The 22,619-nt window shown below is 37.7% G+C and overlaps 4 protein-coding genes and 2 non-coding genes across 8 annotated transcripts; 4 read left to right on the forward strand and 2 right to left on the reverse strand.

Moving 5' to 3' along the window:
- Positions 1-3,610: 3,610 nt before the first annotated feature.
- On the forward strand, positions 3,611-6,959 carry LOC107419966 (protein TIC 22, chloroplastic). The gene is made up of 8 exons (XM_016028811.4): positions 3,611-4,285; positions 4,532-4,594; positions 5,135-5,209; positions 5,393-5,443; positions 5,784-5,843; positions 5,951-6,022; positions 6,326-6,361; positions 6,454-6,959. Exons 1-8 carry the CDS (start codon positions 3,839-3,841, stop codon positions 6,544-6,546), a joined length of 897 nt encoding a protein of 298 aa, XP_015884297.3. The 5' UTR covers positions 3,611-3,838; the 3' UTR covers positions 6,547-6,959.
- A 944-nt stretch (positions 6,960-7,903) lies between these two features.
- LOC107419975 (UDP-glucuronate:xylan alpha-glucuronosyltransferase 2) lies at positions 7,904-10,906 on the forward strand. 2 transcript variants are annotated; one of them, XM_016028820.4, is made up of 3 exons: positions 7,904-8,330; positions 8,442-9,078; positions 9,647-10,906. In XM_016028820.4, exons 1-3 carry the CDS (start codon positions 8,130-8,132, stop codon positions 10,588-10,590), a joined length of 1,782 nt encoding a protein of 593 aa, XP_015884306.1. In that variant the 5' UTR covers positions 7,904-8,129; the 3' UTR covers positions 10,591-10,906. The 2 variants fall into 2 exon arrangements, with proteins under 2 accessions (XP_015884306.1, XP_015884307.1); XM_016028821.4 differs by having other exon boundaries at positions 8,179-8,335.
- TRNAR-CCU (transfer RNA arginine (anticodon CCU)) lies at positions 9,312-9,384 on the reverse strand. Its single transcript has one exon. It is a non-coding gene; the product is annotated as a tRNA-Arg (tRNA).
- A 3,098-nt stretch (positions 10,907-14,004) lies between the features above and the next one.
- Positions 14,005-19,466, forward strand: LOC107419995 (protein WEAK CHLOROPLAST MOVEMENT UNDER BLUE LIGHT 1). Of its 2 annotated transcripts, none has more exons than XM_025075221.3 (4): positions 14,005-14,085; positions 14,473-14,527; positions 15,485-16,322; positions 17,363-19,466. In XM_025075221.3, the coding sequence occupies exons 3-4, from the start codon at positions 15,519-15,521 to the stop codon at positions 19,253-19,255; spliced, it is 2,697 nt and encodes an 898-aa protein (XP_024930989.3). In that variant the 5' UTR covers positions 14,005-14,085; positions 14,473-14,527; positions 15,485-15,518; the 3' UTR covers positions 19,256-19,466. The 2 variants fall into 2 exon arrangements, with proteins under 2 accessions (XP_024930989.3, XP_015884333.3); XM_016028847.4 differs by lacking the exon at positions 14,005-14,085 and adding an exon at positions 14,102-14,304.
- Positions 19,467-19,955: 489 nt separating this feature from the next.
- TRNAY-GUA (transfer RNA tyrosine (anticodon GUA)) lies at positions 19,956-20,042 on the forward strand. Its single transcript is given in 2 exon segments — positions 19,956-19,992; positions 20,007-20,042. It is a non-coding gene; the product is annotated as a tRNA-Tyr (tRNA).
- A 44-nt stretch (positions 20,043-20,086) lies between these two features.
- LOC107419977 (photosystem I chlorophyll a/b-binding protein 5, chloroplastic) lies at positions 20,087-22,256 on the reverse strand. The gene is made up of 6 exons (XM_016028825.4): positions 22,017-22,256; positions 21,772-21,904; positions 21,289-21,401; positions 21,037-21,141; positions 20,563-20,651; positions 20,087-20,474 (listed from the first exon to the last, which is right to left on the reverse strand). Exons 1-6 carry the CDS (start codon positions 22,214-22,216, stop codon positions 20,332-20,334), a joined length of 783 nt encoding a protein of 260 aa, XP_015884311.1. The 5' UTR covers positions 22,217-22,256; the 3' UTR covers positions 20,087-20,331.
- Positions 22,257-22,619: the final 363 nt, after the last annotated feature.

Genomic DNA, 22,619 nt, shown 5'->3' on the forward strand with positions numbered 1-22,619 from the left:
CAGACCACCCGCATGCGATATTATCATTTTTGGGACTAGAAAATTCTTTAAGATTTTAAAAGGCCTCTCAATGGTTAGGAGAATCCTCTTCCAACCCCTACACCTACCAGTTCCATTGGCCTGGGCCTTCTAGGCCCAACCGAGATATTATCTGCTTTGGAAGCTAGGTGGTGAGCTAAATCCTACAAAAGGTCTCGCAATGGCCCCTACTTACCAGTCCCACTGGCACCGGTTTCTAGGCCCAATCACGATATTGTCCGCTTTGGGCCTAGCACGTACAGTTTTAAGTTCCCTCATGGGAAGGCCTCGCAAGGGAAATGTATTCATATCCACTTATATGGAGTGTTTCGTTCCTCTTTCCAACTGATATGAGACTTAACAATCCACCCCTCTTAGGGCCTAGCATCCTTGCTGGCACACCGATCCGGGTCCGGCTCTAATACCATCTATGACAGCCCAGACCACCCGCATGGAATATATTGTCCTCTTTGGAAGAGTCTAGACCACCCGCATGCGAGATGTTGTCCTCTTTGGGACAGTCCAGACTACTCGCATGCTATATTGTCCTTTTTGAGACTAGGAAATCCTCTTACAACCCAGCTCTGATACCATTTATGACAGTCCAGACCACCCGCATGCGATATTCTCCTTTTTGGGACTAGAAAATCCTCTTACAACCCAGGAGATCTTACAACCCAGGAGAATCCTCTTACAACCCAGCTCTGTGACAGTCCAGACCACCCATATGCGATATTGTCCTTTTTGGGAGTCTAGACCACCCATATGCGAGACCACTCATATGCGATATTGTCCTTTTTGGGACTCTAGACCACCCATATGCGATATTGTCCTTTTTGGGAGTCCAGACCATCTATAAATCCTCTTACAACCCAGCCCTTTAAAAGGGCTCGGAATGGTCCATATGCGATATTGTCCTTTTTGGGAGTCTAGACCATCTATAAATCCTCTTACAACCCAGCCTTTTAAAAGGGCTCGGAATGGTTAGAGGGAATTCTCTTACAACCCCTACCTACTAGTCCCACTGGGATGGGCTTTCAGGACGGGCTTCCAGACCCAATCACGATATTGTCCGCTTTGGGCCTAGCCCGTATGGTTTTATATTCCCTCATGGGAAAGCCTCGCAAGTAAAAGATATCCACACCCACTTATATGGAGTGTTTCGTTCTCCTTTCCAACCGATGTGGAACTTCACAATTTAAGTAAAGGGCAAAAATAAAATAAAAAAATGATGGTAAAACCATGGTAGCTTATGAATTAAGAGTAACACTGTATTCACTTATCAAATTCGGAACAAGTGAAATAAAATATATTTGTATGGAAGGGAATTCGATAGTAGTAAGCTAAACAAATTTAATGATTCTATTTTTTTATTTTTTTTTAACAGAAAAAAATTAATGATTCTCTGGACATAGACATGTGATCAGTTCTGTATACAAGCTTAAAATTTGCTGCTTGATACGACAGAATAGCGCAATCGGTTATCCAGTTCAAATTAATTGAACTTTCAAACTGGTTTGGTTCCGTGTAAGAAGAAAAATAAATAATAATAATAATAATAATAAAATCTGGGATGAGCCAATTTAAATTGAGAACAACCGATATCCTAAATATATATTCTAAATTAATAAAAAAAAAATCAACACAATTACCCCCATGCTAGGTTGTTTGAATAGAGATGTGCATGCAGAAGATTTTATTCTAATAATAATAATAATAATGATGATGATGATGATAAAAATTAAAAAAATAAAAAAAAATAAAAAGAAAGAAGAAGAAGAAAAAGAACTTAGAGATTTTATCAGCAGTTTGAATTTGAAATCACATTATTAACTAATATTATATATATATATATATATATAATAATAATAATAATAATAATGATGATGATGATGATGATAAAAATTAAAAAATTAAAAAAAAAATAAAAAGAAAGAAGAAGAAGAAAAAGAACTTAGAGATTTTATCAGCAGTTTGAATTTGAAATCACATTATTAACTAATATTATATATATATATATATATATATATATTTGTTTTGACCCACAGTTAGGATGTATTTAACGAAAATGGCTATTGCAAATGATCATAAAAAGCACTAAAAAGTTATATATATATATATATATATAATTACAAACATGCAAAATAGCTTGGGGGAGAATTAAAGGTGCCAACAAAGTCTGTTGCCCATTATTTAAATTGATTTAGAGAGAGATATTAGCTAGTTAGTGAACGGAATAGCCATGTTTGAGAGTATATTTGACAAGATTTTCCAACTCATGATCCAAGTTGATATAGCCTCTGTTTTCATGAACATGGCAAAAGGCTCGTAAAGCTCGCCAAGCCGGAAATTTAGAGCCTAGCTCAGAGAATGCATTTTCAAGGTCCTTCCTGCTGAGGAATCCATCTCCATCGTTGTCAAAGCGCCTAAACATACCTTTCAACTGAGTTTCAGTGTATGGTACATGCACACGGCTGCGCCTGCTAGTTGCTTTAAGTACCTCACGCCAATCGGAAGCCGCATTATAGTTGGGGTCGTAAGTCGACATATATATAGATGATCAATACCAGGAGAGAGGTCGTTCAGGCTACTGAGATTCTTAAACTACTAGCTAGTAGTACTGCGTAATTGGTCCTTGATTTAATTTCCAATCCAAGTAATTGACGACTACTTATATATACATATATATATATATATATATATATAGTGCATATAATTCAGCCTCTTCTTGAAACAAAGTAGTTAAGCTCATCATGAACATTTGAAAAGAAGAGTGGCTCACGCGCAGAGTGTGTTTGTGTGTGTGTGTGTGGAAATTGCAATGTGAAAAGATTAGTCAGTCACGCCGCCATGGACGCTTTGATCATTGACTCACCAAGTTGCTTGCTATTTATGTCAATACAATAGGTAGATTCCATTTCCAAGAACAAGGGGTGTAATTCCATAACCGTGAACAATAAAGTTCAACTTGTTTCAAAAACACATGGTACAAATACAATATAGTCATGATTTCTTCGAGTTTATTATATATATATATATATATATATTCCCACTTTTTCAATCGAACAGTTAATTTATTCGTTTGGTAAAGAGGATTTTTTCTAAAGATTAGTATCCCTCTTCTACTTTGCTTAATTTTCTTTCTTTTTATCTTTCAGAGAGCCAATGGATGCGAATCAGGTTCTATTAACTAAGAAATTATTATTAGCTAGGTTTAATGTTGAATAATACCCGGTTAATTCGTGCTGTAAGATATATACGAATTGTAGAAAGAAAAAATGCCTCCAAGCTTTTGAATAATGTCCATACTAACTTTGTTATTGTTATGATTTTGATCAGCAATCTCTTTTTGACAGAACAATCAACGTAAACAATTTCATTTGCCTGCTCTTCAATAATAATTTTTTTTAAAAATAAAAATTAAAGCGGACCAGTGACCCGTTCCAAATTTACATGGGATCCATTGGGCTTTAAATCAGCCCAAGTTGAAGGCTCAATCCATTAAACTATGGAATGGCCTTTATGACGGCGTTTAATTTTAGGCGCGGCAATAAAAAAAAAAACGTCCCGGTGAACCTCCATTCCTCTACTCGAGCACGCTCTACCCTATCCCAACATAGTTACAGCCGCTCCGTATCAAAATTTCTGAACCCCAATGATAACTTCTATTTTCACGCGCTCAGAAATCGTGTTTGTTAATTTTTGAACAAAAAAAAAAAAAGTTACCATCTAAACAATCGGAGAGTGTAATCTACCCTAGCTAACCGCGAGTGATAATAGTACAGTACGCCTTCACGACCTGAACAAATATCCAAAGTGTATGCAAACGACGTTTGTTTTTCGCTCCCTCCAGTTTCCTGCCCCAGTCTCCATGGAGTCCCCAAAACCCTGCGGCACCTCAAACCCTTTCCTTTCCCTCTCTACTTTCATCCACCAGCACTGCCTCCGAATTGGTTCCGAGTTCACCAACCGACTCGAAGACACCAAACGCTTCGCCGGAAACCTAGCCGGGAATTGGCCGCCGGCGGTCACCAGGCGTTTACGTCTGCCTCGGCCTCCTCCAGCCTTCGCATCTCTGGTTCAGCCCAAGCACGCGTTGGCCGCCACTCTGAGCTCCGACCACGTCGCCAAGACTTTAGCCGGCACGGCTGTCTACACTGTTAGCAATTCGAACAATGAGTTCGTGCTTATTTCTGATCCCAATGGAGCTAAGTCGATTGGATTACTCTGTTTTCGTCAGGAGGATGCCGAAGCCTTTCTTGCTCAAGTTAGTGCCGAATTCCTTTTTGCACTTCATATTGTTTTCTAAAAAGTGAAATTCAAGCTTCTATTCGCCGAAGCACATTGTAGTGCAAATCGTAATTTCTTTGAATTCAGACCGCTGAAAAACATATAATTGGAATTTGGCTCCAGCCACTGAATGTGGCTCTTTTCTTTTCCTTTTTTTTAAATAATTTTTTCCCCATTTTTTGCTGTTCAATTTGAAGTGGCTTTGTATCTGTGTTGGTTTCAGGTCCGGTCAAGGAAAAGAGAATTGCGAAGTCAGGCTAAGGTTGTTCCCATTACTCTCGACCAGGTGAAGTCATTTTGCAAATGCTGGTTCTGAGAAATGGTTGTTCTTTCTTGTTATGTGGGTGTATTTTATCCGAAATATCAGAAAATTGAGATGCCCGAATTGCAAAATATTTGTAAGAGTGAAGATTTTCCCTGAAGTTTTTGGCAGGAAAATAGTTTATTGATGACAAAATGATCTATGATAGATGGCTAAAAATGCTATTAGAGTTTTGCAAATACTGAAGGTTTGTCTTATCATTCCATTCAAACTAATGTAGTGAGCCAAATTAAAATAAATTTGATCATAGAGTCAGGCCATATACTCTAAAGGGGCTTTAGGTTCAAACCTTGCCTAAAACAAAGAATGTATGACTCCTAAAACAAAGAATATTGCTCAGCAGCATGATTTAGAAAGTAGTGGAATGCTTCCTCTTCTAGGTGTGATGAGGAGTGAAGACTGTAATGATGGTTGATATATAAATCTTTACTTATTTCCTTGAATATTTACTGCAAATTTTGATATCAGAGCATATTTATACTAAGTTTGCCCTATAAATTTTAGGTATATATGTTGAAGGTTGAAGGAATTGCATTCCGATTTTTGCCTGATCCAGTCCAAATAAAAAATGCACTAGAGGTTAGCTTCTCCAATAATCCACTATGATGTTTCAGCTGCTTTGTGATTACTGCTTATGGATTTTGTTATAGGCTGCAATTGTTACTTATGCTACAATGAACTATCATGTATGACTTTACAATTTTACAGTTTGTTGTCTGGCACAATTTAGATCGGCTAACAATTGGAATAATTTTTTTCTAGCTCAAAGCCACTGATATCAGAAGTGGATTTGATGGAGTTCCTGTTTTTCAGGTATGATATTTTTTTATGGTAAATCTACCAACCTTGTTTGAAAGCTCTGTCGTCCATCATCATTATATCTTTTCCATTTTCCATCCAACCATTCAAACAGAGTTAGCTTGATTTTCTTCTGTAATCATGTTTTGACAGTTATGTGTAGGTTTTTATTACTAATAGAAACATAATGTATTGTAGACTGCCTGACCAGGGATCACGTAAACTTGCAGGGTGTTAAATTGCCATATTGTTGTCTTAAAACTAGTGCAGGTGCCAGGAATCAGATTGCTGACTAACTCCCTTGTAGGAGTGAATTAATTTGACACTTTATCTGATAAGTTATCTCTGTTAACAGTCGGACCTACTGGTTGCGAAGAAGAAGAACAAGCGTTATTGCCCCATATATTTTACAAAGGTTGGTTTGTTACCTTGAGATTCATGCATATGCTTTCCCAGATATTTAATATGTATTTATGAGTATGTTATTAGCTAGTACTTATTATCTGTTTGGTTCCTACACAGGAAGATATAGAAAAAGAATTGTCGAAGGTCTCTAGGGCATCGAAAGGACCAGGGGTTTCTCAAAATATTATGGTATTCTAACGTGCTATATATTTATATTTCTAAATTTCTTTTAAAAAGTGTTGATATTGAAAACTTTCAAATGGGTAGAGTTGTCATTCCCTAGAAGTTCAGAAGCAGCATTATGAGTTTCAAACTTTACTATCATTATCGTTGGAAGCTCTATGAGCAATAAGTTTATATAGTCAGACATCTTGAGATTGTATTCTTTGATTTATATTTTATAGCATGTCTGATTTCTTCTCATATATTTCTTTTTCTTCTGTTCCTAACATTGTTTTATTCTCGTCATATCTTTATATATTGTGTTAACAGGTTGGTAGTCTAGAAGATGTTTTGAGAAAAATGGAGGTATTGGATCTGGTTACTGCAACAATTCATGTTACTCGAGTATTTTGATGACTGTGTTTAATCGTGAATTATTTTATTTGGATGAAATGCAGAGGAGTGAAAAGAACTTGGGCTGGGAAGATCTGATTTTTGTTCCACCGGGCAAAAGTTTCTCTCAACACATTCAAGATGTGATTAAAGCTTGAAGCGATGGAGCATTGAGTTCAACTGACCATAGCAAAGAGCATTTCGTGTGACACGTTATTGTAGGATTTCTGGGGTTTCTGAAAATGGGCCCAAGATTGGTGTACCACCCAAAACTGGTCGTCTTTTGCGAAATGGATCGGACTGGTGGAAGCCCAGTTGTTTGAAAGGAAGCAGATGAAAGTAAGCCCAAAAGCCTAAGTAAGTAGGGAGGGACCCACTCTCAGTTGGTCTAATTGTAAGAGGTTGACAGAAATTGGAGTTGTGATAGTTTACCATACCATCTATCGGCTGCTATTGTCGTGTAAAACATGCCGTCTAATTATTCTGGATTCGGAAATCCAACCTAAAATAATTTTTTATAATGAAACGGCGAATGATGACTGATTATGAAAAGGAGAAAATTATTAAGATATGGAAATTGGTGGAGCCTCGCCATTCCTTAACGGATAACAATGACATTGCATTTCATGTAAGAAGGTGATGGCCCAACTACGTAGTTGTTGGAGGGCCTGTTTCTCTGCCCGCCTTTCAAGATTCCTGGCGTGGTTACCTAATATTTCTACCGATGTTACCATTCTACCCTTGCCTTGGCTTCGAATTATCATGATGCCATATTATTATTATTATTATTATTCACTAGCTCTTTTTCTACTGGAAGAAGGTAAATAAATATATTAACATGGAACCTTTTTATGTTTAAAATTTTCGGATTGTCACCAGTCCCAACTTCTTGTTTGTGGCATTCTTTTAAAAGAAATCAAGCATTCATGATTCCCACAAAAAAAAAAAAAAAAAAACAAAAAAAAAATAAATTAATAATTATTCAATGCTGTGATCATTAGTGTAAAATCGTTGCAGTCGCTACTATTTTTACTGTTTCGTAGTGTTACCATGGTATATGTCCAAGAAAAAAATATTGTTATGGTAGCTGTTAATACCATTGAAAATATGAGGATTTTGTCATTATTTTCATACAAATATATGATTGATGGCGCAGTCATCAACAGTAATAAATAGATTTTAAGCAGGCAAACGTATTCAAATATAACCCAAAGCCAGCAAAACAAACACGTTTTTATTAAAAGGTCGTGTTTCATTTTTATGGTAGTAAGGAGTTGTGAGGTCGGGAAATTGTATGTTTGACAATTTAAGCTTATACATTGTACAGTTCAAAAACAAAATTAATTTGTAATGAAAGGGGCAATTATGAATTATGAAAGCTGATAAAGGGGTATTATGGGGAAGTAAAGGAACGGCCAAGCCGTATTCATACCAACACTATTAAGAAAGGAAATGAAGTTTTTTTGTCCTCCGACCTTTTTGTCTCGAAGGAAATCCAGAACAAGGAAACGACACTTGGAGCTTTATAAATGGTCTGACTTTCATTGAGTTTTACTCTTTTAATTTCTCTCTCTATGTTCTCTAACCACTAGAGCCAAATCCTTTGCTCAAATATTCTAATCATCATCATTTGTTTGCCCCGTATTAAACTAAAGAGAAATTAGTTAGCGATATATATTATATAATAGACGTACGAGACCCCTAGTTGTGAGGCATACCTAGCTTTTACCTTTTTGTCAAGATGGTTGAAGGATTTGGCTTTCTCCAGAAAATGATGAGGGCCACTCCTTCAAAAGCTTTGGTGATGAGAATCAATTTGGCTTTTCTTGGTTTGTTCATCGTTATCTATGCCGGAGTTCTTCTTCTCCGACCATCTTTGTCAGTCTACCATGAGAACGCAGCCTCTCTTGTTAGGTGCTCTTTGCGCGAATGCCATCACAAGGTAAGGTGAGCCGGAACTTTTTTTTTTTTTTTTTTTTGGCATAAATATATATTTACAAAGAGAGATTAGTATATGTTGTTATTAATAATCTTTGTATTCTTTTTTTCTTAGATTGAAAATGGGGTTAAGATGAAGGCAATCTTGGAGGAGTCCGAATCCAATAATTTGCCAAGGCCTAAGAGAAATGTGAGTAACATAGAATTACCAAGCTTCTTATATGAAATGGGAAAGGGAAAGAAGATTGGGATAGTGCACATGGAAGAAGTAGATGTGAGCCAGTGGATTAATACACAGGGTAAAAACATAGTCCCTATAGAGTTTGAGGAGGTATCAGAGCTTTTCAAATGGGAAGATTTGTTTCCTGAGTGGATCGACGAAGAAGAAGAAAGCGATGTGCCGACATGCCCGGAGATACCAATGCCAGATTTCCAAAAGTACGAGAACATGGACATAGTAGTGGCGAAATTGCCATGTAAAAAGGAGGAAGATGAGGAAGGGTGGAGGAGAGACGTGTACAGGCTGCAAGTTCATATGGTGGTGGCAAATTTGGCAGTGAAGAGAGGAAAGAGGAATACAAAAGTGGCGTTGTGGAGCAAGTGCAGGCCAATGCTGGATCTGTTTAGGTGCAATGACCTGGTAAGAAGAGAAGGTGATTGGTGGTTGTATGAGCCAGATATGGCGAAGTTGGAGCAAAAGGTTTCATTGCCTGTTGGGTCTTGCAAGTTGGCTTTGCCTCTTTGGGGAGAAGGTACGCTTACGCTAGCTTTCCAATTTCTACCCCTCTTCTTTGATTCCCCCACCTCATTTTATTATTATTATTATTATTATTTTTTGTTTGGTTTTTACCCAAGTTGAAATATTGAAATTTCATAAGCGTAATTGTGTGGATCACTGGATTGTGAAGATTATTTTTTCGCCAAATTGTGTAATTTTTTATTTTTTGGAAGTTAAAAAATGATTGAAAATAATGATATACTTAAACGCGCCAGGTAGGGGTCGAACCTACGACTTTCTGCTTAGGAAACAGACGCTCTATCCACTGAGCTACAGGCGCTGGTTGGTGGCTGGTGTTTTTCATTTCGGTTTTTTAAAAAAATTGAATATAATTGTTGTTGCCGTCACGGACCACAATCATAGCTGAAGAAAGTTAAAAGCTTTAGTGTAACTAAGAAGCAACCAAATATGAAAGCCACTTTACAACCGAACCCTCTTAGTTTGGAAAAAACTTTAATATATTTGTTTAAAAGCTACCATGGCCTATTTGTTCTTGCAACAAAATAACAACGTGAGAAACATTTATTTGTATTCCATTACAGGAATAGATGAAATCTACGACCTCTCCAGAATCCAACGCACAACAAAGAAAGTCAAACGAGAAGCCTACGCCACTGTGCTCCACTCCTCCGAAGCTTATGTTTGCGGCGCCATTACGCTGGCCCAAAGCCTCCGCCAAACAGGGACCAAGCGCGACCTTATCCTTCTCCTGGATAAGTCCATCTCTGCTACCAAACGCGACGCCCTTGCAGCAGCCGGGTGGCAGCTCCGATTCATCAAGCGCATCCGAAACCCGAGGGCCGAGAAGAACTCCTACAACGAGTACAACTACAGCAAGTTCCGACTCTGGCAACTCACCGACTACGACAAGGTCGTATTCATCGACGCCGACATCGTTGTTCTCCGAAACCTCGACCTCCTCTTCCATTTCCCTCAGATGACCGCCACAGGCAACGACTTTTCGCTCTTCAACTCCGGCATTATGGTCATCGAGCCCTCCAAGTGCACCTTCCGGATTTTCATGAACCACCGCAAAGACGTGGTTTCGTACAACGGCGGCGACCAGGGATTCCTCAACGAGATGTTCGTGTGGTGGCACCGCCTTCCAAGGAGAGTCAACTTCCTTAAGAATTTCTGGTCAAACAGCTCTGTGGAAGCCAGCGTCAAGAACGAGCTTTTCGGGGCTGACCCGCCTAAAGTCTATGCTATACACTACTTGGGTTGGAAGCCTTGGCTTTGTTACCGAGATTACGATTGCAATTGGGATATAGTGGAAAGTCATGTCTATGCGAGTGACGTGGCTCACCACAGGTGGTGGAAGGTGCATGACGCCATGAATAAGAGCTTGCAGAGTTTTTGTGGGTTGAAGAAAAAGAGGAAGACTGACTTGGATTGGGAAAGAAGGAAGGCTAGAAAGATGGAGTTAGCAAACGGGCATTGGAGGATTAATGTTACTGATCCTAGACGGTCTCATTTGGTGGAGTAAAATTTGCATTTTTTGGCTTCTGTTTCCCTTTCTTTTTTTTCTTTTTTCTTTTTTTTTTTTTAATTAGAATGATACTTGGGATTTTTCTTATTTTCAGTGTCATGATTATTTATGTCCGAATATATGTTACAAGAGATGAGGTGGAGCTCTTGTTTGCCACATCGAATTATGTATTTGCACAAAGATAAGGTGGTCCGAAAAGAGATTTCCTTCTGTTTTTTTAATTTCTTTTTTTTATTTGACACATTCAAAAAATGATTTCTCGAAGAAAAATAAAAGTTCAACGTTCCAATAGTTCTAGCTAGCTAGCTAGCTATAGAGGTATCTCAATCTTGTTATTACATTAAATATATAGTAGATCCTATCGGAAAATGGACATAATAAAAGTTCAAAGTTCCAATAATGCTAGCTAGCCATTGAGGTATCTCAATCTTGTTATTACGTTAATATATACAGTACATCCTATCAGAAAATGGATATGTGTTTGGGGTAGGATATGAAATGAATATGTGGGCCGCACTGCGTCACTTCTAAAGTTCTATATTCCATATAAGACTTTTCAAGTCTTCGGGGTGGTTGAATAAATTATACTTGCTTTAATAAATAGCAAGGGGATTGAATCATGCTCTAAACTTTGGAGTGTATTCAAAGTAACATAATCATAAAAGACAATACTAACAATAATATCGTTTTATAAAGGCAATCACGCTTTTGAAAGAGAAGACTACCTATTACATTATGTCATAAAACATAAAGAAAATTCCTTTTTATAAGTTGCAATATTTTTACAATTAAAATAATTTTATTTTGAAATATATTTTCCACATATAAAATTTTCATAGGATCATGAAAGGAAATCATAGATCATGATTATGAGTTATGGATGTAAGTTCTTTCCTGCCCCAAATTTAGTTTGCAATTTGGATTGACCAAAGCAGAAAAAAAAAAAAGGAAAATTGCAATCATAATAATGCTTTAAAGGAAGTGAAGTTGTATTGCTTCTTAAATTTTCTTTGAAAACATGTGTTCTAAATCAAACCTCATTTTAGAAATATGATGCCTTTAACACTTGAATATCAACATCATTCTAGAAGGAAAGTTACTAGCATTTATATATCAAAAGGCATTTGTTCACCTGAAATTGAAATTGGAAGTGCAAGAGTGCAACAACAGGTAAGAAAATGATTGAATATCGGTGCAAAAGCAAAAGTAAGAGAATGGATGATTGAGAAAAGGGAATTGGTTGGCAAAATCTATTTAGGTACAACAACTACGTCATATAGCTATATACATTTTCTTCTGAAACTACATCACCCATCATAGACAATATGTTTATTTGCAAGTTTTATAATTGGTCCAATCACAGTCGTTTCTTGATGGAATCCATATGCTACAATTATATCTGGAAGTGGGTAGAGAGCTTATTCAACATTAAAATGCGCAATCCATGATTTTGTAAAGAGCTTATTCGACATTAAAATGCGCAATCCATGATTTTGTAGGCATCTAGTTTTTCTAGTTTAATTCACTATTTGATATATTCCAGCTTGAATAAACAAGGTCCTTTGGGAAGGACATTATGGCTTTTCATACAACACAATGAAGCAAAGCATACATGGAGGGGTATTTCTTGGGTTTTTTTGATCCTGTACAATCAAGGACGAGAATCTATGGAATATAAAATAGGTGTTGCGAAGGAGAATAACAGAATAAAATCCCCGAAAAGATCCTATGCCGAAAGGTCTGCAGCCTACTGTTTGTGTAAACGGGCTTACCGAATACATCCATGGTCCGCCTACCTTTTGTCTATATTCAGAAAAGCCTGCTTCATATCAATAGTGGGGTCCAACTTGAACCTTTATTAAATGGCCGGTGAAGTTTAGTTGGCATTAGATGGACCAGCCTCAACTTATGAATATGGTAATGGCCCAAAACCAACCCAAAAAAAAAGTAAAAAAGTACTGAACATCGATATTATTATTATTACTTTGGTAAATAGTTAACAGCGATATCTTTTTATTTTTGCGATGCCCCCTGCATCCCCTGCCCCCCAAGACTCGAACCCAGCGTCCACTGGCCGGGCTGGCGTATGCTAACCACTGAACTCCCATGCGAGTCTAGTGAACAGCTATATCTGGTTATTCGTTATTAACTTGAATTTATTCTTTGTGCTACTATGCATTTATCAAAGAAATTCTAAACCTTTTACTGTTGACATAAACCCCAACAAAGTCTTATCGCGCTGCGTTTTCAGATTTCCAATAATACATATAACGTGGCAACGTCAGAGTGTATCGTGCGGCAATTGGAAACAGCCAAAGAAATCCAAATCAAAATCAGTCCACCATGCACTCCACACAAATCCCAATCCACGCCCTCATACATCGTCTACACAAAATGGAAGAATCATGTCTCATCCCCAAACAACAAATGCACACACACATAAAAAAAAACTGCTTGGGAATTGTAATTCTTCTTCCTGGTTCCTACACACGCACCTGGCCGTACCACCAAACAGGAAGCTCAATCTTCTAAATTTCATCAACGGTCGTGATTCGCCCGTCATGTCATGTCACCTGTCTAACATAATTATATTACCGATTGGGCCCCACCAGCAACGGAATTGTTTCAACAAGGGCTTCATCGGTCATTTTGCCACCGATCATATCTTTGCATGTCCTTTTCTGATTTGGATTTTAGGTTCTTACAACCGTTGGGCTTTAATCCTGGCACGAGCTGTAATTTAAACGCGTCTTCTGCTATTACGTAACTGCCCTTCGCAGTGAGTCCCGTGTCGTAATAATCTTCACGGTCGTGGTAATTATTAAAACTAATTTGCCAGGGACATAACCATCATTTTGGTAGAGAGTTTCTTCCCCACGCTATACAAGGCGGGTACACACGTCACTTGAAATTTATGGCGGGCGGTGACTTTTTCCTATTTTATTTATTTCTTTAACTTTATTTGCAACCAGTCGTGTTTTGCGCCAGCTAAATCATTCGGCTCGTTTTTTGAAAGACAAACACTCAATTTTTTTTAAAAAAAAAAATAATTAATTAACCATGTAGCATTTAAATTTCAGTCTCAAAATAATTAATATACACTTTTATTTTTTATAAAGAAAAACTTTCAATCTATAGACTTCATTGAAGGATGAAAACCACCGTTATACCAGAAATATAAAATGTTCTTTTTTATTAAGGAAAATATAAAATGTTATCATTATTTTATTAACCATGGCTTATGAATAAAAAAGTCAAAGATAAAATTATGGATAAGAATTATATTTTTATATAAAAAGAGAAGGGGGAAAAAAAACGAAAAGGATAGAATCTTACAGGTAGAAGAACGGTAATAAAAATAGAAAAGAAAGGAGAAAAAACAGTGAATAAGAGGTGGACAAAAAGAAAGAGACTAGAGAAGGAAGAGGGGGATGAGAAGAGGGCCAATGACAACGGCCCTGAGTCTCCGGCTGTGGTCAAAACTCAGAACAAGCATGGTCTTCTAAGATTCCTTTTTCCAAATAATAATAATAATAATCAATTTCATCATCACCACAAATTGTTTTCTCCCTATAAAAATAATTACGTAAAAATATTATATATAATATTCAAAACGAAAAAAAGAAAAAAATGAAAAAGGAAGTAAAAAATGTCATCTTGAAATTTGGGAAAGAGAGAGGCAACAGATGGATCTAGTCTGTGTGTGACGAGGTAGGCGCCACTCACGTGTACTCTCCCCGTTATTTTCTCATCCTATTTTTGGAACCAGTTTTTCCCACCTTAATTTTTGTTTCATCTATTTGTACATATATATTTGCTAATTTTTATTGTTGTTTTTTATAATTAATTAATTTATATTTTTTTTGGGTTATATTCCAGCAATCAATAAAATCCGTTCAAATTCACTTGACCTTTTCGTTTCTGGTGAATCCTGGTATGTTCCTCTTTCTCTCTCTGTTTTTATTTTTTGTTTTTCTGTTTTTTTCTTTTTTTCTCTCATCTTTTTCGTTCCGTGGGTTTTCTTTGATTTTTATTTTTAACTGCGCCGAATTTAGTTAGTAGCGGGCTTTAATGAGGGATGTTTAAATCCATGATTAGGAGCTGTGGTTCTTGGTTTTAGATTATAGATTTATTCTGTTTTTCATGGTAGAGCTGTAGAAAGAGAGATTCTGAGAATTTGGATTCAAATATTGGGAGCATAAGTTAATTCTTTAAGTAAGTCTGTTGAACTAGCTGCAAATCCAAAGCTTTTAAGTTTCTGAATAATAATTCGTTTAGCATAGCATGCTTTCATTGTTTGTATTCCTATTCTGGGTGAATCCACTTCAAGTTTTGGAGTATTGTTTATATATATATATATATATATATTTTAAAAAAAAATGGTTTATGCTTTTTCATTGGGTTTTTTACGATCGAAATTCATATAGCCAAGGAGCAATAGAATGTGTCAGCGAATAAGACATTCTCATGAGTATCGGATACTAGTATTGTTGGATTTAAGACCCAAAATCCGCTTGAATGTTTGAAGCTTGACTATATTTTATTGTGCTTGAGTTGATTTAACATTTGATTTCTCATGTATTTGGCTGTAACTTCTATTCCATTCACTATGTTCCTTCTTTTTGAAGAAGGCTAGATACAGAAATCGTTATTGACATTCTCACCTGTTATATAATGTGCACCCATCAATTTCTAATTTAAATTCTGGATTTTCTATCTAAAAATTAAGAAATTTTTGCTTCCATTCCAGCCAAGTAGGTTCTTTTAACAAATAATCGTAAATTTTTTATAGTAGTTATATTGTAAGAACCATCTGAAGTAGACAAGAATTTCCTTCTGATTTATAATTTCCATTTTTGGCTAATCCAATTTTCCTTTACTTGGAGCACAGACACCCTTTCAGACCTTCTTATCGCTTTCTGGGAATGGAGGATGTGAAAGTTGGTGAACAGTTGCCTCCAGAATCCTCTTCATCCTCCCACCATGACATTAATTCTATCAAAGAAGATCCTGTCACAGATGGGAAAGCCAAAACGGATGGTCAGTTGTTAGTGATGGAAAATTCCAGATTGGCAACCGCACAAGATGCTTCTGATGGTCTCTCTGTTGGAGAAAGTCAACAACTTCTTTCAACAGATGGTCCAGCTTCTAGCTCAACAACAATTGAAAATAATATATCCGGGACTCCACGTGCATCTGATAGCCCATCTCAAAAACAAAATCAACTTTTTTCATCTGATGCTCAAGATTTAGCTATCCCAACAACAATCAATCAATCAGAGACACATAATCAGGATATTCTGATGGAAGATTCAAAAACTGGAGTTGTACAGAATAGCTCTGATGGTCAGCATTCTCCAGATGGTGGTCCTCACATTGATGATGTGAATTCACCTTCTATTTCCTCTCCTGTGGTAAGACATTCTAAATTTGATGATCATGTAGTACAATCCAATGATCTTGCTCTTCCTGCCACAAAGATTGCTGGAGTTGCTGTTGGAAGACAAGAAGCTGTTGATTCTCCTAGACAGCTTCTTGGAAAACAAGAATCTATTGATTCTCCCAGACAGCTTCTTGGAAAACAAGAATCTGTTGGTTCTCCTAGACTGGTTGATTCTCCTAGACAGCACATAGTTGATACAACAGCACCATTTGAGTCTGTTAAAGAAGCTGTTTCCAAGTTTGGAGGCATTGTTGATTGGAAAGCCCATAAAATCCAGACTGTGGAGGTATATACTTCGCCCTTGTGTTTATGAGACTCTTTTTCTAAATTCAAATTCCATATGCACAGTTGTGATTTTTGTTGATTGGCAAAGCCATTATTATTATTTTTTTTTTTCCCTTTTTATTGCTTTTTGCTGCCAAAAACTGAAAAAAGCAAGTTACTAGAAGTTAGGCAGTAATTGTGGAAACAAATATTTGATATACTGGTATTCCTTTGACATTTTGCCAACTGCTATTGTTGGATTTAGTGGCAGAACCAGATTGTGGCATTAACGGAGAATAGAAATTCAAGGGTTTTGGGATGTGGATGTGGTTTTGGTAGTAGTCTAAGATTGAGAAAGCAGTTTTCCTGGTGCTGATGGTAGTAGAGAAGACTGCGAGTGGAAAAACTTTCTGGTTTAGGATGGTTGAAACTTTGTAAAATTCTCCTCTAGTTACATAATGAGTTCACTTTAGTTACCAGAAAATGATAAAAATTAATTGATTTTTGGTATTTGCTTTTCATGCCATGCTGCTATAGTACTTGGCCACCTTTACTGGTTTTCACCTGGAGGACAAGACTTTTGGAAAGGAAAAAGAAAACACGAAGACACTTATACAGTTTGTTTATGCTTTTTGATAACTTATATTCATGCATATAGGCTTATGGTCTTGGTGTTGGTTCCTGGATTAAAATATTTGTGGCAGCAGCAGCAGCAGCTGTGCTTTTAGCTATGGAGATGGATGAAGTTATTATTGTTCATATTGGTGGTTCTTTTGGCACGGCATTTGCAGTGATTTTGTGAAGAGGAAAAATATTTGCTTCAGAGACTGGAAAGTCACTGTTTAAGTAGGAATGAAATCCTTTATGCAGAAAATAATGTATTGTCATCTATGTATTGCCTTCTTACATTCCATATACTCAAAAAGCTATGAACATTTTTGTTCTTTTGAATCCATATCTAAACGTGCTTCTGAACCATGCATTATGTTCTTTTTTGATCAAAAAGCTATGAATTTATCCATAGATTTTAAATAAACTGCAAATTCTACGCTGTCTGGACAGAGACGCAAGCTTGTGGAACAAGAACTTGAGAAAGCACAGGAGGAGATGCCCGAGTACAGGAGAAAGTCAGAAACTGCTGAAGATTCAAAAATGCAAGTACTGAAAGAGTTGGACAGCACTAAGAGGCTCATTGAAGAATTGAAGCTCAATCTTGAGAGGGCACAAACAGAAGAGCATCAGGCAAAACAAGACTCAGAACTTGCTAAGCTCAGGGTAGAAGAGATGGAGCAAGGGATTGCTGATGAGTCTAGTGTTGCAGCCAAGGCACAACTTGAGGTTGCTAAGGCCAGACATACAGCTGCAGTCTCAGAGCTGAAATCCGTTAAAGAGGAGTTGGACGCACTACGTAAGGAATATGCTTCTTTGGAGACCGATAGAGATGTTGCTGCAAAGAAAGCTTCAGAGGCCATCGCCGCTGCCAAGGAAGTTGAGAAAACAGTGGAAGATCTGACCATTGAGCTGATTGTCACAAAGGAGTCTTTGGAGTCTGCCCATGCTGCACACTTGGAAGCAGAGGAACAAAGAATTGGAGCAGCAATGGCAAGGGAGCAAGATTTTCTTAATTGGGAGAAGGAACTAAAACAAGCAGAAGAGGAGCTCCAGAATCTCAACCGACAAATTCTTTCGGCTAAGGATCTCAAATCAAAGCTGGACACTGCCTCAGCCTTGCTAGTTGATCTCAAAGCTGAATTAGCTGCTTACATGGAAACGAAGTTGAAAGAGGAAAGTGGGGAAGAAGGACACTCAAAAGGTGACCTAGAGGAACCAGGGAAGAAAACCCATACTGACATACAAGCAGCAGTTGCTTCAGCAAAGAAAGAGCTCGAGGAAGTGAACCTCAACATTGAGAAAGCAACTGCCGAAGTAAATTGCTTAAAGGTGGCTGCCACATCATTAAAATCAGAACTTGAAAGTGAGAAATCAGCTCTTGCCGCCATCAGGCAGAGAGAAGGAATGGCATCCGTGGCGGTTGCATCTCTTGAAGCTGAACTTGAGAGGACTAGGTCAGAAATAGCTGTAGTACAAATGAAGGAGAAAGAAGCCAGAGAGAAGATGGTTGAATTACCCAGCCAATTACAAGAAGCTGCACAGGAGGCTGACCAAGCTAAGTCAGCAGCTCAAATGGCCCGTGAAGAGTTGCGCAAAGTAACAGAAGAAGCGGAGCAGGCGAAGGCTGGAGCAAGTACCATTGAGAGTAGATTACTTGCAGCACAAAAGGAAATAGAGGCTGCCAAGGCTTCAGAAAAGTTGGCATTAGCAGCCATTAAGGCTTTACAAGAGAGTGAATCAACAAAGCCTACTGAAGATGTGGATTCACCCACTACTGGGGTTACACTGTCTTTGGAGGAGTATTATGAGCTCAGCAAACGATCTCACGAGGCAGAGGAGAAGGCCAACATAAGGGTTGCGGCTGCAAATTCCCAGATCGAGATAGCAAAAGAATCCGAATTGAAAAGCTTAGAGAAGTTGGAAGAAGTTAATCAGGAGATGGCTGCAAGAAAAGAAGCGCTAAGAAGTGCAATGGAAAAAGCTGAGAAGGCCAAGGAAGGTAAGTTGGGAGTAGAACAGGAGTTGAGGAAATGGAGGGCAGAACACGAGCAAAAAAGAAAGGCTGGTGGTGAATCTGGTCAAGGTGCTGCTGTAAACACAATCAAGAGCCCAAGGTCCAGTGTTGAGGGGAGGAACGAAGCTATGAAAGTTGACCACCAAGCTCCTGCTCCTACTGCTGCTGTTCCTGCTCAGTATGTTTCAAGCCCGAAAGCTTACGTGCTTGCAAATAACACTGAAACTGATTCATCCCCAGAAGTAAAGTCTGGAAAGAAAAAGAAGAAATCATTGTTCCCACGGTTTTTTATGTTTTTGGCGAGAAAAAAATCACATCCGGCTAAGTAAATGTAAACCCCGTTGGAACAAGTACGTGTCCTTGCGGTTGGTGATTTAAGCTGTTTGTTTTTTTTTCCCCGGCAGTTTCTGTGGCAGTGACTGTAAATGCTGGATATGACCTGACAGAAATTTACTTGATTGTACATGTCCTTGATTGTTTGATGTATACTAAGTTGATTGAATTATAAAATTTTCTCACTAAAAAGGGATTATCATGTTATTGTTGCGGTTGGTTTTGGAACAATAAAGTATGTTCATGATGAAAGCTTCTGCAATGTATAGACTTGGAATGTTGAAAATCATCTTTTGTATTATGGCTTATTCGAGTTTCCCCTATTGAAAGAATTTGGGTTCGAGTTTTGTGTATTTTTCACATTGCTGTGTATGATGAAAAGTTCATCGACGGTTAACCAAAAACCAAAAGAGTGGGGGCTCAACTCAACAAGCCCTAGTGTGCTTTTTGCCATTGCTGCGTGGAGAACACATTCCTTATTATCACTCGTAGGCTGTTTTCAAAATTGATGCCATATTATCTACCATTTTTTGTGGTCATGCACACTTGGAACGAGACATAATTTGATTTTATTACCAGGATTTGAATATTCAAAATCGTAAATATAATCTTCATAATAAATAAATATATATATAAATATAATACAACGAATCGAGTATCTTAGGGATTATTCATTTGTTGAAGCGCACTGAAATCCCGGCTTTAGCTCAGTTGGCAGAGCGGAGGACTGTAGTGTTTGCAGCAGATATCCTTAGGTCGCTGGTTCGAATCCGGCAAGCCGGATTTGTTTTTTTGGCTTGCTTTTATAAACCAAAATTTCTATCCAATTTTGCATGGTAAAAGAACGCTGGTTATATCATATTTAAACATCAAAATGCAAATGCAAAATGAACAAAGTTAACAAGATCCAGTGGCCAGTGATCATTAGTCATAGAATGTTGACCAGTGCATCGGAATATATACCTGCTTCCCTTGAACCAGCTTAAAAAAATTGACCCAAAAAGCAAGTCTAGCAAGATAAGTTTACACTCGACAATGCTATCTGACAGCAGAAAGCAACTTGGATTTTCATTTAAGAAGTAGAGTTAGCAAATGTCTGGATGATGGTTCTGTGCCATGGATCGGACAGGTGGTCCACAAGGTTTTCAACCGGTCCAACATGAGTAACAGAAGCTTGAACAAAGAAGCCGAGCATGGCTACCATTGCAAGGCGTCCTGCAGTAAATAACAGCTAATGAACAGTGAAACAAAGATATGGCCTTGAAGTTTTAAGTATTGAGCAAAGATAAAGAAAGAATCAGACCATTCTTGATCTCTTTAAGCTTCCAGTCATGAGCATTCTCGATATCTTTTGCCAGCCCAAGCGGATTTAGCAATGGACCTCCAGGATATCTGTTGATTATATATGAGTGGTTAACTCTTAAGATCCTACTTTTTGAAAATACATCCGCATGTTTGCTTTATGGCTGCAATACAGCAAAATTATTTAAGAAGAAACGTTTTTTTTTTATCAGTTCCTGTCTTTCAGAATTGCATTTGGTAAGAAGATCTTTGGTGCCAAGCATAAAAATGGAAACTTGATTAATTATTAGGCACCACATAGGACATAGTAGATAATGAGATTTTGTAGATGAATTCCTGGCTTTGTATTGATTTCTTATTTGAAAGTCACGGAAATGTTTGTTCCAGCCATATTGAATTGGGGATGTAAATTCTCAGAGAAAACTTCTTGCATGCAAGCCTTCTGCCAATATAAATAAACAAGCAGAAAAATTACCCAGGTTCTAAACCTTCCAGGGAAGCTTCCAACCCCAAAAAAGATCCTTCTTTGGCTTGAGATCCTGGACTAACGAAATCCATGTATCTCTTGGTTTCAACAAATCTACAAACAAGGAAATGACGAATGCAAATACAGCAGCATGAATATCAAAGTAGAAGCAACAAAAACCAAACACTGCTAAAAAAAAAAAAAAAAACTGCAGAAAAAGAAAGAAGTCATTGGTGAACAAAGGGGTTTTAGGCAACGTACCCCATTAAGAAAAGCTGGACAATGAACAAAGTTTCCGTATTGGCGAAGTCATATTTGACCGCACCTGCTTTGTACCAAATGGGTATATCGCTGATTCCTGTTACACGTAGCAGCTGCAAAGGAAACCGGCAAAATATATCGACCATGAGTTAGTTGACGATACAATGCGTGAATTCGAAAATAGTATACAACTTCTTCGTTTCATTTCTGTATCCACCATCAGAGGCCTTGTATATACCTTCTAATCTACAACATGTGGTAGAGGTTACTTCAAGTTCTGATTCAGGATAATCACAAAAGCTCATTGACAATCTCATGTTTAATCCCCTACTAAGGGAACAAGCTTACTCTGTATTCAAACAATTTTTAGGAAATACTTAATGGACTATTTTAACTAGTTCAGAATGGTAGCAAATAATGGACATTTTTTTTTTTTGGTAGACTGCAGCAAATAAAGATGCGAAGTGGTTTGGAAATACTGACATCTGTAAAAAGAATTCCTGCCACCCCAAGCATAGCGAAGCGAGCATGAACTAACTCAGCCTGTACATACCACCTCAAGCTATCCGGATCCTCTCCAAGACCAAGTGGGTCGAATCCATAATCCCCAGCCAGACTATTCAAAAATATCCATTCCCAAATAAACCAAAAAGGAAAAGAGAAATAAATAACATGTTAAATTAAAAAACAATCATAGGGTAAATGAGAAAAATGTAGTAAAGGAATACCTTCCATCGAGGTGAGGTGGAGGATCAAGACCAGGTAGCCATGTAGGGCGTACCTGCGCTTGAGCCACGAAAGCTCGAGTTTTTCCTGGTTTGGTTGGCCATGGCGTGTTTGTTATTCCAAATGACGACTTGAATCCGTTGTTATTGGTGGACAAAGAACATGGAGGAACAAGGAAACCTCTTCCCACTGCAAAGGCCATTCTTTTACTCTATCAGACGCAGAGACTCCACCAGGTCCACAAATTCCACGTACATATATAACTATAAAAACGCGGGCCTACTTACCCAATTATTTGAAGCCACGCGATCGCAGAGCTTATCAGGGCATTCAGATAAGGAAACCATTATGTATTGTGATCCAACGGTTCCAAACTGCTGCCTGCACCTAGCAGCATAAATGGTTTTCACAGATCTTAATTACCAAACAGGCTCGAGTACCGTTTGATTTGATTACTCTAGTGTTGCGAGTTGCGACAATGAGCTTGTATGCTGAGTGCTATTTGCCTTACTGAGTCAAATTAGCTAATAGCTATTGCCAGCTCATATTTCAGTTTTCAATCAGTTAGTTTAGCTGCTATTGATTAGTTAAGTTAAGCCATTAGT

This window comes from Ziziphus jujuba, chromosome 5, assembly GCF_031755915.1.
Source record: "Ziziphus jujuba cultivar Dongzao chromosome 5, ASM3175591v1".
NCBI lineage: Eukaryota > Viridiplantae > Streptophyta > Magnoliopsida > Rosales > Rhamnaceae > Ziziphus > Ziziphus jujuba.

Coding starts and splice junctions, on each gene's coding strand:
- LOC107419975 (XM_016028820.4), top strand. CDS start 8,130: ATGGTTGAAGGATTTGGCTTTCTCCAGAAAATGATGAGGGCCACTCCT. Junction 8,331..8,441: donor TGCGCGAATGCCATCACAAG/GTAAGGTGAGCC, acceptor TTTTTTTCTTAG/ATTGAAAATGGGGTTAAGAT. Junction 9,079..9,646: donor TTTGCCTCTTTGGGGAGAAG/GTACGCTTACGC, acceptor ATTCCATTACAG/GAATAGATGAAATCTACGAC.
- LOC107419977 (XM_016028825.4), bottom strand. CDS start 22,216: ATGGCCTTTGCAGTGGGAAGAGGTTTCCTTGTTCCTCCATGTTCTTTG. Junction 21,905..22,016: donor CCACCTCACCTCGATGGAAG/GTATTCCTTTAC, acceptor ATTTTTGAATAG/TCTGGCTGGGGATTATGGAT. Junction 20,475..20,562: donor GCTTAAAGAGATCAAGAATG/GTCTGATTCTTT, acceptor TATTTACTGCAG/GACGCCTTGCAATGGTAGCC.
- LOC107419995 (XM_025075221.3), top strand. CDS start 15,519: ATGGAGGATGTGAAAGTTGGTGAACAGTTGCCTCCAGAATCCTCTTCA. Junction 16,323..17,362: donor ATAAAATCCAGACTGTGGAG/GTATATACTTCG, acceptor CTGTCTGGACAG/AGACGCAAGCTTGTGGAACA.
- LOC107419966 (XM_016028811.4), top strand. CDS start 3,839: ATGCAAACGACGTTTGTTTTTCGCTCCCTCCAGTTTCCTGCCCCAGTC. Junction 5,844..5,950: donor GCCCCATATATTTTACAAAG/GTTGGTTTGTTA, acceptor GTTCCTACACAG/GAAGATATAGAAAAAGAATT. Junction 6,023..6,325: donor GGGTTTCTCAAAATATTATG/GTATTCTAACGT, acceptor TTGTGTTAACAG/GTTGGTAGTCTAGAAGATGT.